The 16,197-nt window shown below is 45.8% G+C and overlaps 1 protein-coding gene across 5 annotated transcripts in view; it reads right to left on the bottom strand.

Annotated features, from left to right (window-relative positions):
* LOC130203717 (SRC kinase signaling inhibitor 1-like) overlaps positions 1 to 16,197 on the bottom strand; it is a 66,113-nt gene that overhangs the window by 30,105 nt on the left and 19,811 nt on the right. For 4 of the 5 annotated variants that reach the window (XM_056430091.1, XM_056430092.1, XM_056430094.1 and 1 more), the window contains exon 3: positions 15,424 to 15,716. In XM_056430091.1, coding sequence (XP_056286066.1) covers positions 15,424 to 15,716 — 293 coding nt within the window. Of the gene's footprint in view, positions 1 to 15,423; positions 15,717 to 16,035; positions 16,114 to 16,197 lie in introns of those variants that run through there. The other variant, XM_056430093.1, reaches the window with a different exon arrangement.

Raw genomic sequence — 16,197 nt, forward strand, 5'->3', positions numbered from 1 at the left:
ACACGGAAATGCTAAATACTCACTTTTTTTTACAAATGTATTTTAAAGGCTTTTATTGTGAAAGGTGTACCGTTTGCCGTCATCACAAGAGCCTCAACTCAACGCGTTCTGAACTTTGAAACACACAGTACGGCGCTTTTTGCCGCTTTTCCCTCGACAAAAACAGCAGTTAAAAAGAATATTCAAAGAACGAATAAAAAAACTCCAGACGATTTTAAAAGGTCAAAGGTCAACGGCCGCCATGTTTTTCTGATTTAGTGTGCGTCTTCAACTTAAAACCCGCCCACGTGAAACAAGAATACAAATGAAAATATCTTTTTACAAATGTTTTACTTTTTTACTCAGTATTTTTTTATCTGAATTCAAAAATGATGAGAACAAAAGTTCTAGAAAGAACTAAGTGGACAAAATGTTTGATTCTATTGATTTCATTGAATCTATTGAATCTATTGATTTCATTGAATCTATTGAATCTATTGAATCTCTTGATCAGACATCGAGCTTCAACTCTTTACTAATAAAATATAAAGTTAAACCAGAACGATTTTACAATCTAGTACTTTAAGTTTTAAGGGATATTCATTAAATCTGCTGAATAAAAACACAAAGGTGGATTAAAGAGATCAATTAAAAGTTTGGTTCTTTAATAAATTAATAAATAAACGTGTGCAGAATAAAAAGAAAACAAACAACAACAACAAAATATGTTTACCCGGATTCAGACAAACTGCAACAAGTCCTCATTAAAAGTGTTGTTTTAAAACATGAATACACAATGTACACACAGTACACAATGTACACACAGTACACACTGTACACACTGTACACACAGTACACAATGTACACACTGTACACACAGTACACACTGTACACACTGTACACACAGTACACAATGTACACACTGTACACACAGTACACACAGTACACAATGTACACACTGTACACAATGTACACACAGTACACACTGTACACACTGTACACACAGTACACAATGTACACACTGTACACAATGTACACACAGTACACACTGTACACACTGTACACACAGTATACACTGTACACACTGTACACACAGTACACAATGTACACAATGTACACACTGTACACAATGTACACACAGTATACACTGTACAAAGATAACTCACTTCCTGTCTGTAGCTTTTAACTCACTTCCTGTCCGTAGCTTTTAACTCATTTCCTGTCTGTAATTTTTAACTCACTTCCTGTCTGTAGTTTTTAACTCACTTCATGTCTGTAGTTTTTAACTCACTTCCTGTCTGTAGCTTTGAACTCACTTCCTGTCTGTACCTTTTAACTCACTTCCTGTCTGTAGTTTTTAACTCACTTCCTGTATGTAGTTTTTAACTCACTTCCTGTCTGTAGCTTTTAACTCACTTCCTGTCTGTAGCTTTTAACTCACTTTCTGTCTGTAGTTTTTAACTCACTTCCTGTCTGTGGTTTTTAACTCACTTTCTGTCTGTAGTTTTTAACTCACTTCCTGTCTGTAGCTTTTAACTCACTTTCTGTCTGTAGTTTTTAACTCACTTCCTGTCTGTGGTTTTTAACTCACTTTCTGTCTGTAGTTTTTAACTCACTTCCTGTCTGTAGCTTTTAACTCACTTTCTGTATGTAGTTTATAACTCACTTCCTGTCTGTAGTTTTTAACTCACTTCCTGTCTGTAGTTTTGAACTCACTTCCTGTCTGTAGCTTTTAACTCACTTCCTGTCTGTAATCCGGCGTTTTGTTTGAATTGGAAAACGTTGAAATCTGCCAACGAATAATTTAATGCACCATTTTATTTTTATTGTGTTTTTTCTCCATAAACCGTCTCACACAGAAACTCCCACAGCACCGAGACTCGGGGAGTAGCTCCTCAATCACTTAAAGAAGAGAGGGATGAGGAAGAGAGGGATGAGGAAGAGAGTGTGAGGAAGAGAGAGATGAGGAAGAGAGGGATGAGGAAGAGAGAGATGAGGAAGAGAGAGATGAGGAACAGAGGGATGAGGAAGAGAGGGATGAGGAAGAGAGAGATGAGGAAGAGAGTGATGAGGAAGAGAGTGTGAGGAAGAGAGAGATGAGGAAGAGAGGGAAACGGAAGAGAGAGATGAGGAAGATAGGGATGAGGAAGAGAGAGATGAGGAAGAGAGGGATGAGGAAGAGAGAGATGAGGAAGAGAGTGATGAGGAAGAGAGAGATGAGGAAGAGAGAGATGAGGAAGAGAGTGTGAGGAAGAGAGAGATGAGGAAGAGAGTGTGAGGAAGAGAGAGATGAGGAAGAGAGAGATGAGGAAGAGAGTGATGAGGAAGAGAGAGATGAGGAAGAGAGTGATGAGGAAGAGAGGGAAACGGAAGAGAGAGATGAGGAAGATAGGGATGAGGAAGAGAGAGATGAGGAAGAGAGGGATGAAGGGGAGAGGAAGAGAGGGATGAGGAAGAGAGAGATGAGGAAGAGAGTGAGTCTGACCTGCATTACAAGTAGCCATCTTTGTTCCCTACAACACACACACACACACATGTAGTTAGGAGGGAGGGAGGGACGAGTTGTGACGGTCTACCTGTCACATGCACTACATGCCACTGCACACACACACACACATGTATACACACACAGATTACATCACACACACATGTATACACACACAGATTACCAACACACACATGTATACACACACAGATTACCAACACACACACACACACATGTATACACACACAGATTACCAACACACACACACACACATGTATACACACACAGATTACCAACACACACACACACATGTATACACACAGATTACCACACACACACACACATGTATACACACACAGATTACCAACACACACACACACACATGTATACACACACAGATTACCAACACACACACACACACACATGTATACACACACAGATTACCAACACACACACACACATGTATACACATACAGATTACCAACACACACACACAAACATGTATACACACAGATTACCAACACACACACACATGTATACACACACAGATTACCACACACACACACACATGTATACACACAGATTACCAACACACACACACACACACATGTATACACACACAGATTACCAACACACACACACACATGTATACACACACAGATTACCAACACACACACACATGTATACACACACAGATTACCAACACACACACACACACATGTATACACACACAGATTACCAACACACACACACACATGTATACACACACAGATTACCAACACACACACACACATGTATACACACACAGATTACCAACACACACACACACACACATGTATACACACACAGATTACCAACACACACACACACATGTATACACACACAGATTACCAACACACACACACACACATGTATACACACACAGATTACCAACACACACACACACATGTATACACACACAGATTACCAACACACACACACACACACACCCCTGCCGCTGCAGAGCGGCGGTTCGTTACCGTTGCTGCTACTGAGCCGGTCGGCCGGCTGCCTCCTCCTCCTCCTCTCCTCCTCCTGCTCCTCCTCTCCTCTCCATCTTGTTCTTCCTCCTCTTCTTCACTGCGGCTCGGTGTCTTTCCCGCGCCCCGAGTCTCCCCTCGATGGTACCGGTAGCAACGCCACAGAGGCACTTAGCATCTCTCTCCCTCTCCCTCTCTCTCTCGCTCTCTCGTCCCTCTCCTCCTCCTCCCCTGCCTCTCTCTCTCTCTCTCTCTCCCGTTACCTCTCACTCAGAGCAGCATGTGCCTCCCTCCACAGCTCAGGCATTGCCAACCTCCCGATATCACCCGCTTCGCCTTATATGGAGAAGAAACGGCGGGTTGCCATGACGATGGCAGCCTCCACCTGTTCCTCCATATCTCTCCCCCTCTCTCTCTCTCTCTCTCTCGGTGTGTCAGTCCACCTTTTTCATCGGGGGATAGACGGTGTGGTTTGGGTGAATAGAAACAGCAAAGAGAGGAGGAGGGAGGAGGAGGAGGAAGACGAGGAGGAGGAGGAGGAGACGTGATGGACAGAAGCTGACGGCGGCTTGGAGAAGGAGCCTTAAAGGAACAGCGCTCCACATCTGCTGAGACCCAGAAGAGAAAGAGCAAAGTCACTCAGCAAAGCATAGCTTAGCTTAGCTTAGCTTAGCACAATGACTGGAAGCGGAGGGGAAGGCTAGCATAGCTCTGGAGCTCCTAATCAACACAGGAACAGAAAAGTAAAAGTTCTCCACGGGAAGTTATTTACTTCTTCACAAGCCTTTCTCCCTCTATCTCTCCCTCTCTCTCTCTCTCTCCCTCTCAACCTCTCTCCCCATCTCTCCCTCCCTCTCTCTCTCTCTCTCTCTCTCTCTCTCTCTCTCCCTCTCAACCTCTCTCCCCATCTCTCCCTCTCTCCCTCTCTCTCTCCCTCTCTCTCTCTCTCACACACACAGATGTTCAGTAAAATAATTACTCCTCTTGTCAGAGCCTGAAGATGCCAAAAACAGACGTTGAGGTTGGATTTACATCTTTGTTTATGGAGGTTGTAAATTAGAGAATGTTCTATTGTGAGATTTACAAGATGGCGCCGTGCCAACGGCTGCCTGTCGCAGTAGCTGCCCAGTCGCTTTTTATTGTATTGTCTTTTTCTCCACTTTTCCTCTCTTTTTCTTTTCCTTTTCTTTCACGTTGGTCTAAGTTACGGTCGGACAATGGACTACAACTACTTTTTTCGCAACTTTTCCCGTGGTTTTTGTTCACTTTGTCGTGTGTATCGGAGGGCCACTACAAACAATGACGGGGTCCGTCGTCTACTCGCTCAGCTGATCGCTGTGCAGGCCGCAGCTTCTGCCTGGAGACAGACCTGAGATCCCGGTGGAGCTACGGAGAAGAGCTCGGGCTGCAGGGCGGGGCCAAGAGGAGGGCTAAAACGAGGAGATACAAACCCTCGGTACCGGCGATCATAACGGGGAACGTGAGGTCTTTGGCGAATAAGACGGATGAGCTCGGCGCGCTGGTAATGTCTGAGAGGATCTTCCGTGAGAGCAGCCTCTTGTGTTTCACTGAGACGTGGCTGCACGCGGACTATCCGGATCACAGCGCGTCTTTGCCCGGCTTCAGGACTGTTCGGGCTGACAGAGACGCTACACAGAGCGGTAAGAAGAGGGGGGGCGGGATCGCTGTTTATGTGAATGAACGGTGGTGCCACCCGGACCATGTGTGCGTGAAGGAGCGCTTCTGTAGCCGAACATTGAACTGTTGGCCGTGGGGATGCGCCCGTACTATCTGCCGAGAGAGTTCACGTCCGCCATTTTGGTTGTCGTGTACGTGCCGCCATCAGCTGACGCTGAGGAAGCTGTGGACACCATCCACTCCACTGTGTCTGCTCTGCTGAATCATCAGCCTGGAGCATTCATGGCTATCACTGGTGACTTTAACCACACCACATTGGAAAAAGCTCTGCCAACCTTCCATCAATACATAGACTGCCCAACAAGGAACAATAGAACTCTGGACTTGCTGTATGCTAATACTAAGGACGCATACAGCGCCACTGCCCCCCCCCCCCTCGGCAGGTCTGATCATGACCTGGTCCGGCTGACACCAGGTCTGTTCCTCTGGTGAAGAGGCTGTGACCACCAGGACTGTGAGGAGGTGGTCTCTGGAGGCTGATGACGCTCTACAGGACTGCTTCGAGTCAACGGACTGGGATGTGTTGTGTGGACCGCACGGGGAGGACATCAACAGTATGACCGACTGCATCACGGAATACATCAAGTTCTGTGAACACACCACCATCCCATCACGGACTGTGCGCTGCTTCCCCAACAACAAGCCCTGGATCACCAGGGACCTGAAGGCGCTTCTTAACATGAAGAAAGCTGCTTTCAGGTCTGGAGACAGGGATGAGCTGAGGAAAGCCCAGCGCAACCTGAAGGTGCAGCTCAGGGAGGCAAGGACTCCTACAGGAGGAAGCTGGAGGCCAAACTCCAGCTGAACAACACAAGGAGGTGTGGTCTGGCATGAAGCAGATAACTGGCTTCAAGGTGGGAGGAGACAGCCAGGGGCTCCTGGAGAGGGCCAACCAGCTCAACTGTTTCTTCAACAGGTTCAGTTCACAGCCTCTCCTGTCTCCTCCACATCACACCTCCCAAACACCTCCCCTCTGTCCCCCTGCTGAGCTGCACATCCACCGAGCCCTCAATAACAATGGGCTCCTCCCCCTCCCCTCTCTGTGACGACTGACCAGGTGAGAAGACAGCTGGAGAAACTACACCAGCGCAGAGCTGAAGGTCCTGATGGCATCAGCCCCAGGGTCCTAAAGACCTGCCCACCCAGCTGTCTGGTGTCCTGCAGCGCCTCTTCACCCTCAGCCTGAAGCTGGGGGAGGTCCCGGTGCTGTGGAAGACGTCGTGCCTGGTCCCTGTCCCAAAGAAGTCAGCACCATCTGGCCTCAACGACTACCGACCGGTCGCCCTCACCTCCCATGTGATGAAGGTGCTGGAGAGGCTGGTCTTGGCCCACCTCCGGCCGCAGGTGAAATCGTCGCTGGACCCTCTGCAATCTGCTTACCAGCCTCATGTGGGAGTGGACGACGCCATCATCTACCTGCTGCAACCTCAATCGCACCTGGATGGAACGAACTGTCTCTCTGAGTCACACTTCTCTGCGACTTCTCCAGTGCATTTAACACCATCCAGCCACTGCTGCTGAGTGAGAAGCTGCTGGTGGTGGCAGCGTCCACCATCTCCTGGATCACTGACTACCTCACAGGCCACAGTTTGTCAGAATGGGGCGTGTGCTGTCTGGAACGGTGGTCTGTGATGTTGGAGCCCCACAGGGAACTGTTCTGTCTCCCTTCCTCTTCACCCTGTACACCAGTGACTTCCAGTCCAACACGGAGTCATGCCATCTGCAGAAGTACTCTGATGACTCTGGAGTGGTCGGGTGTATTAGGAATGGACGGGAGGAGGAGTACAGGGCAGTGGTGAGCGACTTTGTAAAGTGGGCCGATGAGAACCACCTTCGGCTGAACGTGGCCAAGACCAGAGAGATGGTGGTGGACTTCAGGAGGAAGAGCTCCTCCCCCTCTGAGTGTCCTGGGAGTGGACGTGGACATGGTGGAGGAGGACCAGTACCTGGTGGAGGAGGACAAGTACCTGGTGGAGGAGGACAAGTACCTGGTGGAGGAGGACCAGTACCTGGTGGAGGAGGACAAGTACCTGGTGGAGGAGGACCAGTACCTGGTGGAGGAGGACCAGTACATGGGCGTCTCCATCGACAGCCGACTGAACTGGAAGGCCAACATCAACGCTGTGTACAAGAAGGGGAGGAGTCGACTCTTTTTCCTGAGAAAGCTTCGATCCTTCAACGTGTGCAGCAAGATGCTGGAGTTATTCTACCAGTCGGTTGTGGCCAGTGTGCTGCACTTTGCCATTGTCTGCTGGGGGCAGCATCGGGCAGTGACACCAGCCGTCTAACAAACTGGTTAGGAAGGCTGGCTCCATCATCGGCTGCCAGCTGGAGCACCTGGAACAGGTGGTGGAGAGGAGGACGTTGAAGAAACTGGTGTCCATACTGGACCACCCGGACCACCCGGACCACCCTCTCCACCACCTCCTACAGGGCCAGAGGAGGACTTTCTCCAGACGTCTCCTCACGCTCCGCTGCCACAAGGACAGATACAGGAGAACCTGCCGGCGGCTATAAGGCTCTACAACAGATCACCTCTTGCCAGATCATAGTGTAATAACTACAATAATAACTTCATATCCACACTATGTTGATCTGCACTTCACACATTTCATTTATTTTATTTACACTACACACATACACACACATTTCATTTGCACTACACACATACACACACTTTGCATTTTGCACACTGTCTATATTTGATGTTTTTATATTTAGTTTAATTGTCATTAGTATTGTGTATTGTTTATGCATATATGTTGTATATATACATATATATTTTATTTTATATTTTGCTTTGTATGCTTCTATATCTTTCATCCCTGTTTTTATATTTTATTTTTTATTTTTTATTCATGTGTGTTTGGTTTATTGGTGCTGCTACTGCTACGACAAATTTCCCCTTGGGGATTAATAAAGTATATATCTATCTATCTATCTATCTAATTATTAAAAGAGATTAAATAAGAACAAGAAAAACAATGATAAACCGCTAAAAATTATCCAGTACATTTTTTAAATAATACATTTAAAGAAATGTTTTTCATAATAATAATTTAAATCATGAATTAAACAATTCTGATGAACCGATTCCCCCCCAAAAATGGATCTTTTAAAAATACATTAAATATTTTTAAAAACCGTAAAACTAATCCATCCTGTAAAAAAGATGAAATACAAAATAAAAATAAATAATTGATCCTGTAGGAAACATTAAAGTGTGTGTGTGTCAACTGGAATGAGAAGCCATGAGACGAGGAGCCTAAACCCAGAGTGTTGTGCACCGACAGATATGCTAGAGAGGTTCATGTCATTTATGTTCGCTTTCTCTCATTCAGGCTTTTTCACCTGTCATCACACCTGTCTCCTATGCTCATCAGTGTCAGCCCCGCCCCTGATTGGTCCCACCTGTGTCTTGTTACCATGTGCTTAAATTCCTGTCTCCCAGTGTTCCTTGTCAGTTCGTCATGGTCTTTTGCCATGATCAGGTCGGGTTATGTTATGCTCTTGAAAGTTTTTGATCCTCACTCGTGAGCGCTTTCATTTGTTCACTGCCGAACCGAAAAATAAAGTACTTACAAATACTTTATCTCTGTCTCCGGTCGTGCAATTGGGTCCTACTTCCTAAGTGTCTGAGGTCGTAACAGAACAGACTGACCACATTATGGACCCAGCCGACCCAAAACGCTTCACGCCGCTCTGTCGGTACAGGCGTGACGATTTTTCATCACGAGGAAAAACTGGACAAAGTCAGCCGGAAATACAAGAGCTGAGAGGGCCAGGCCGGGTTCAGGAAGAATTATCTACACAGATGCAACAACTGGTTGCCCAAATGAATAATTTTTCACTCATCAACAGACTGCTCCTCCGGTGACGTCATCCACAGCTGAGAATTTGCCTGTCAATACTCCAGCTGACGACCCAGGTCAGGCTGTTTCCTCCCGTTACGGCTGGCTCTTCCGGAGAGATTTTCGGAGACTCTTCATTGCAGAGCCTTTCTGGTACAGTGTGATCTGCATTTTCAACACAACCCAGCAGCTTTTTTATCTGAGCATGGTAAAGTGGCGTTTATTGTGTCTCACTTAACGGGAAGAGCTGCAGCCTGGGCTACTGCAGAATGGTCTAGAGACACCGAACTATGTTACTCATTGGCGATTTCATAGAGACTATGAGGCGCATTTTTGACCACTCATCGCCTGCTACGGAGGCCAGCAGAAGACTGTTTCAAATACGTCAGCTCAACCGTCAGGTGGTTGACTATGCCATCGAGTTTCGTACAGCAGCAGCGGACAGCGGATGGAATGTTCCGGCTCTTCGTGACGCCTTCATGACAGGACTTTCGGAACCGATAAAGGACCAGCTGGCTCCACTGGAGACACCCGGGATCTGGAATCCCTCATCGCTGTAGCCATCCGGATCGATAACCGTCTTCGAAAGAGAGAGGGCGTCGCGCAACCGAGATGTTATTCCCAGCTTCCAGAATTCGCCTCGGAGGGTCGCGCCGCCAGCGGAGGATTTCCAGCTCATGTTACCGGACCATCAGAGGACTACACTTCCGAATGACTCCGGTGAACCCATGCAGCTTGGAAGAACCAGGCTTTCTCTGGAGGAGAGGCAGCGCCGTCTCAGGAGGGTTGCTGTTTCTACTGCGGCCAGCCGGGTCATCAACTCGCTTCGTGCCGGGAAAGATCGTGCTCACCAGTCAAAGGAGGCGCTGGTGAGCAAGTTTTCCGCAGACTTCCCTCCTCGACCTGTTACTCAGGTAGACATTTGTATTAACAATCAGACCATTGACCAGGGTGTGTTAATAGACTCAGGGGCTGACGAAAGCCTTATAGACTGGGGCCTAGTCAAACAGCTAAAGATAAAAACTGTCCCGCTATCTCATCCTGTTAGTGCCAGTGCCTTAGGCGGCCGCTTGTTGTTCACAGTTACCCATTGCACTGAGCCCATACGGATTACTATAAATAAGGACCATACCGAGCATGCAATTTCATATTTTTGAGTCGAATCAGTACCCGATTATTTTGGGGTTTCCTTGGCTGAAGATCCACAATCCTCACATAGACTGGCCTTCAGGGAAAGTTAAGGAATGGGGAGAGGATTGTAAGGGCAGGTGTAAACTTTCGCAACCTGGTAATGCACCAACAGACTCTAGTAGGATCATTATAGATCACCCTGACTATCCTGATCTACAGAAGGTACCTTCCTGTTACCATGATTTAAAAGAAGCTTTTAACAAGTCTAAAGCCTTGTCGCTACCTCCTCACCGAGATTTTGACTGTCCCATTGATCTCGTACCGGGAGCCCCCATTCCCAAGGGAGACTTTACTCGATTTCGAGACCTGAGAGAACAGCAATGGATGAATACATCTCCTCTTCACTCAAATCAGGGATTATCCGTCCTTCATCGTCTCCAGCGGAGGATTCTTTGTGGAAAGAAAGACGGGTCTCTGAGACCTTGCATAGACTACAGTCCACTAAATGACATTACGGTGAAAAACCGCTATCCTCTGCCACTCATGTCATCTGCTTTTGAACTGCTTCAAACGGCCAAGATATTCACCAAGTTGGATTTAAGAAATGCATATCACTTGGTTAGAATAAAACAAGGGGATGAGTGGAAGACTGGATTCAACACTCAGAATGGTCACTATGAGTACTTGGTAATGCCTTTTGGACTGTGCAATGCACAGGCTGTTTTCAAGCTTTTGTGAATGAGGTTTTGCGGAATTCTTGAATATTTCAGTGTTTGTGTATCTGGATGACATAGTGATTTTCTCCCCAGGCGCTAAATCTCATGTTAACCATGTCCGCCAAGTTTTGCAGAAACTACTGGATAATCAGCTATATGTCAAGGCAGAGAAGTGCGAGTTCCACACAGAAGAGGTGTCTTTCTTAGGATACATAGTCTCACTAATAATATCCAAATGGATCCTGCGAAAGTCAGCGCTGTATCCCAGTGGCCCACTCCAGACTCCAGGAAAAGGTTCAGCAGTTCCTAGGATTTGCTAACTTCTATAGGAAGTTTATTAGGAATTTCAGTTCTGTTGCTGCTCCTCTGCATGTTCTGACTTCTCCTAAGGTTCCTTCAAGTGGACCCCCAGGCGGATCTTGCTTTCAAACTTCTCAGAGATAGATTCACATCAGCTCCCATACTCACCATTCCAGATCCCCAGCGCCAGTTTATGGTCGAGGTGGATGCTTCCAATGAGGGAATTGGAGGAGTACTGTCTCAACGTTCTGCAGAAGACAACAAGATGCATCCATGTGCTTACCTGTCGCGGAAGTTGACAACGGCAGGCGGAATTATGGCGTGGGAAACAAGGAATTGTTAGCTGTAAAGCTGCCCTCGAGGAATGGAGACACTGGCTAGAGGGTGCAGAGCAACCGTTTTAGTCTGGACAGATCACAAGAATCTAGAATATATAAGAAAGGCTAAGCGTCTCAACTCCCGTCAGGCCAGGTGGACACTTTTCTTTAGTAGATTCTACTTCACACTATCTTTTCGTCACGGGTCTCAGAATCAAAACCCGATGCTTTGTCTCGTCTTTACGATCCCGAACCACTTGCGGTGAGCCCAAGACCATCCTTCCACTTAACTGGGTGATCGGAGCCTTTTCCTGGCAAGTGGAGTCAGTCGTTAAAGAGGCAAATGTCATGAATCCAGCGCCTAGCGAGTGTCCCAACAATCTGCTGTTTGTTCCTGAGGCTCTTCACTCCAAGGTCATCCACTGGGCTCACTCATCTGTGCTTTCGTGCCATCCGGGAGTAGCAAGAACAATGTTCAGGATTCAACAACGTTTCTGGTGGCCATCCATGAAGAAAAATGTGGCCAGTATGTAGCGGCTTGTCCGGTGTGTGCGTGTAATAAGACCTCATCTCAAGTTAAGATGGGCTTGCTCCAGCCGCTGCCGATTCCCCATCGTCCTTGGTCACACATTTCGATGGATTTTGTGACAGGATTTCCCTCATCCAGAGGCAAGACTACGGTTCTAACAGTGGTTGATCGATTTTCAAAGATGGCTCACTTCATCCCATTGACCAAGCTTCCCTCTGCCAAAGTCACCGCAGAGGTCATGATGAATCACGTGTTCAGGATCCATGGATTCCCTAATGACATTGTTTCCGACAGGGGTCCACAATTCATTTCCGCCTTCTGGAAAGAGTTTTGTCGACTCATAGGTGCCACCGTCAGCCTGTCATCAGGATATCACCCTCAGTCAAATGGACAGTCGGAGCGTCTGAACCAAGAACTAGAGACTACGCTCGTTGTCTCGTCTCCGGAACCAGACCACCTGGGTGACCACCTCACATGGGTCGAGGTTGCCCACAATACCCTTCCTCGGCCACAGGTCTCTCTCCATTCCATTGTGTCAATGGTTTCCAGCCTCCACTTTTCCCTAACAACGAGGAAGAGGTGAGGTTCCATCGGCACATGCCATGATCAGGCGTTGTCGCAGAGTTTGGGCTGGTGCTGCCAGTCTCTTCTCCAGTTCAGCTCGGATGAAGGCTGTTGCGGACGTTCATCGCAGGGTCGCTCCCTCCTACAGTCCAGGCCAAAAGGTTTGGCTCTCTACCAAAGACTTACCACTCCATGTCGCCTCAAAGAAACTGGCTCCGAGATTTGTGGGTCCGTTTCCAGTGTCCAGAGTCATCAACCCGGCGTCGATCGCTTGCAACTCCCAGGACCTTGAGAGTGCACCCAACGTTTCACGTTAGTAAAATCAAGCCGGTGTGTGAGCACACTTGTTCCGCCTCAAGCCCCTCCACCGCCCCAGTTCTTTGAAGGGGTGACGTTTACAAGGTCCGTAAGCTACTGGAGGTCCGTAATAGGGGAGGGCAAGCAATTCCTAGTAGACTGGAAGGGTTACGGTCCTGAGGCTAGAAGCTGGATAGCTGCTTCATTTATCGTAGACAAGACTCTTATCCACGACTTTTACAATCAGCCTGGGCCATCAGGAGTTGGCCCTAGAGGGGGGGGTACTGTTGTGCACCGACAGATATGCTAGAGAGGTTCATGTCATTTATGTTCGCTTTCTCTCATTCCAGGCTTCCTGATTGTTTTCACCTGTCATCACACCTGTCTCCTATGCTCATCAGTGTCAGCCCGCCCTGATTGGTCCCACCTGTGTCTTGTTACCATGTGCTTAAATTCCCCTGTCTCCCAGTGTTCCTTGTCAGTTCGTCTGGTCTTTTGCCATGATCAGGTCGGGTTATGTTATGCTCTTGAAAAGTTTTTGATCCCTCACTACGTGAGCGCTTTCATTTTGTTCACTGCCGAACCGAAAAATAAAGTACTTACAAATACTTTATCTCTGTCTCCCGGGTCGTGCAATTGGGTCCTACTTCCTAAGTGTCTGAGGTCGTAACACAGAGCCTCCGAACCCAGAGCCTCTGAACCCAGAGCCTCTGAACCCAGAGCCTCTGAACCCAGAGCCTCCGAACCCAGAGCCTCCGAACCCAGAGCCTCCGAACCCAGAGCCTCCTGATTGGCCAGAACACGAAACAATAAACAAACACACAACTTTGTTTTCATGCAGCTAGTTCTGTTAATCTGAGCCCGAAGACGAGGACAACAAAGAGGTAATGCCCCACGGCGAGCGTGTGTGTGTGTGTGGCGTGTGTGTGTGGTGTGTGTGTGTGTGGTGTATGTGTGTATTCCAACAGAAAGCACTCAGAGGCTCCTTCCTCCCCTGAAGGCTGCACTCTCCTCCTGTTGTCAGACAGAAATCTGCACGAAATATTTCTACATATATATATATATGTTTGTATATATATATACATATATATACAAACATATATATATAGTATATATAAATAATATATATATATAGTATATATAAATAATATATATATATGTTTGTATATTTATATATATATACATATATATGCATGAATAGTATGCATAAATATTCTGAATTTATATATAGATATACACTACCGTTCAAAAGTTTGGGATCACTTAGAAATGACTTTATTTTTCAAAGAAAAGCACTGTTTTTTCAATAAAGATAACATTAAATTAATCAGAAATACACTCTCTACATTGTTAATGTGGTAAATGACTATTCTAGGTGGAAGTGTCTGGTTTCTAATGAAATATCTCCAGAGGTGTATACAGGACTGTCTCAGAAAATTAGAATATTGTGATGAAGTTCTTTATTTTCTGCAATGCAATTAAAAACAAAATGTCATGCATTCTGGATTCATTACAAATCAACTGAAATATTGCAAGCCTTTTATTCTTTTAATATTGCTGATTATGGCTTACAGCTTAAGAAAACTCAAATATCCTATCTCTAAATATTAGAATATCATGAAAAAGTATACTAGTAGGGTATTAAACAAATCACTTGAATTGTCTAATTAACTCGAAACACCTGCAAGGGTTTCCTGAGCCTTGACAAACACTCAGCTGTTATAAATCTTTTTTTTTACTTGGTCTGAGGAAATATTAAAATTTTATGAGATAGGATTTTAGAGTTTTCTTAAGCTGTAAGCCATAATCAGCAATATTAAAAGAATAAAAGGCTTGCAATATTTCAGTTGATTTGTAATGAATCCAGAATGCATGACATTTTTGTTTTTTTAATTGCATTACAGAAAATAAAGAACTTCATCACAATATTCTAATTTTCTGAGACAGTCCTGTAGATGCCCATTTCCATCAACGATCACTCCAGTGTTCTAATGGTATATTGTGTTTGATAATCGCCTTAGAAGACTAATGTCTGATTAGAAAACCCGTGCAATTATGTTAGCACAGCTGAAAACAGTTATGCTGGTGATATAAGCTATACAACTGGCCTTCCTTTGAGCTTGAAGTTTGTAGAACAAAATTAATACTTCAAATATTAATCATTATTTCTAACCTTGTCAATGTCTTGACTACATTTTATATTCATTTGATAAATAAAAGTGTGATTTTTCATACAAGACACGAAATTGTCTGGGTGATCCCAAACTTTTGAACGGTAGTGTATATATAGATATAAATATATATATATACATATATGTATATATATATATGTATACATATATACACATGGGAGGTCAAAGGTCAGGGATGTATCTGGTTAAATAAAAAGTCACATCAAGAAGAATTTAAGGCGATTTTAAAACAGAAACCTCCCATCCTTAGTGTGTCCTCAGGTGTGTGTACCTGTCGTCCTGTGTGTTGCAGTGTGTGTCCTCAGGTGTGTGTACCTGTCGTCCTGTGTGTTGCAGTGTGTGTACCTGTCGGGCGGGGCCGCTGCCGGGCCCCAGGCCCCCGGTGCTGCTGGAGAAGGAGTTCTTCTGGAGGTCCATGAGGGCGTCTCTCTGCCGCTCGATGTCCGCCTTGTGGATGCTGTTCAGGGCCTCCAGGCTCTTGGCGGCCACCGCGTTGTGCCGGCGGTCCAGAGACGACGACGTGAACCCCCCGTTGGCGTTGTCATGGAAACGCCGGCCGCCGCCGGCCAGCGTGTGGTAGTCTCGCGGGAATTCGGCATCGCCGGCAGAGATCATGGGACCTTTCCTCTTCTCTCGCCCTGCAGAGAGAAGAGGAAGAAGAAGAAGAGGAAGAAGAAGAATATATATATACATATATATATATAGATATAAACATTAAAATATAGATGTATAAATTAATAATTAATACATTATTTAATAAATTAACACCTGAGGATACGCACTGTACCACACAGGACGACAGGTATATATGTATACTGTATATAAATTAATATATAAATATATCAATTAATATGTTTGTATATATATAAATATATAGATATATTGTATTTAATATATTAACATTAATAAATACGTATAATGTTATATATATAAATATATAAATAATTTAATATATACCTATATATACGACGAATTCTCAAAAACGAAAAGTCGTGTTGCATTCAAGTCAGAATCGAAAATGTGGGAGGAGGGAGGAGGCTGTGGCTCCTGGAGGGAGGAGGGAGGAGGGAGGAGGCCGTGGCTCCTGGAGGGAGGAGACGTGCGGCGCGACACCGATTC

This window comes from Pseudoliparis swirei, chromosome 13, assembly GCF_029220125.1.
Source record: "Pseudoliparis swirei isolate HS2019 ecotype Mariana Trench chromosome 13, NWPU_hadal_v1, whole genome shotgun sequence".
Classification (NCBI taxonomy): domain Eukaryota; kingdom Metazoa; phylum Chordata; class Actinopteri; order Perciformes; family Liparidae; genus Pseudoliparis; species Pseudoliparis swirei.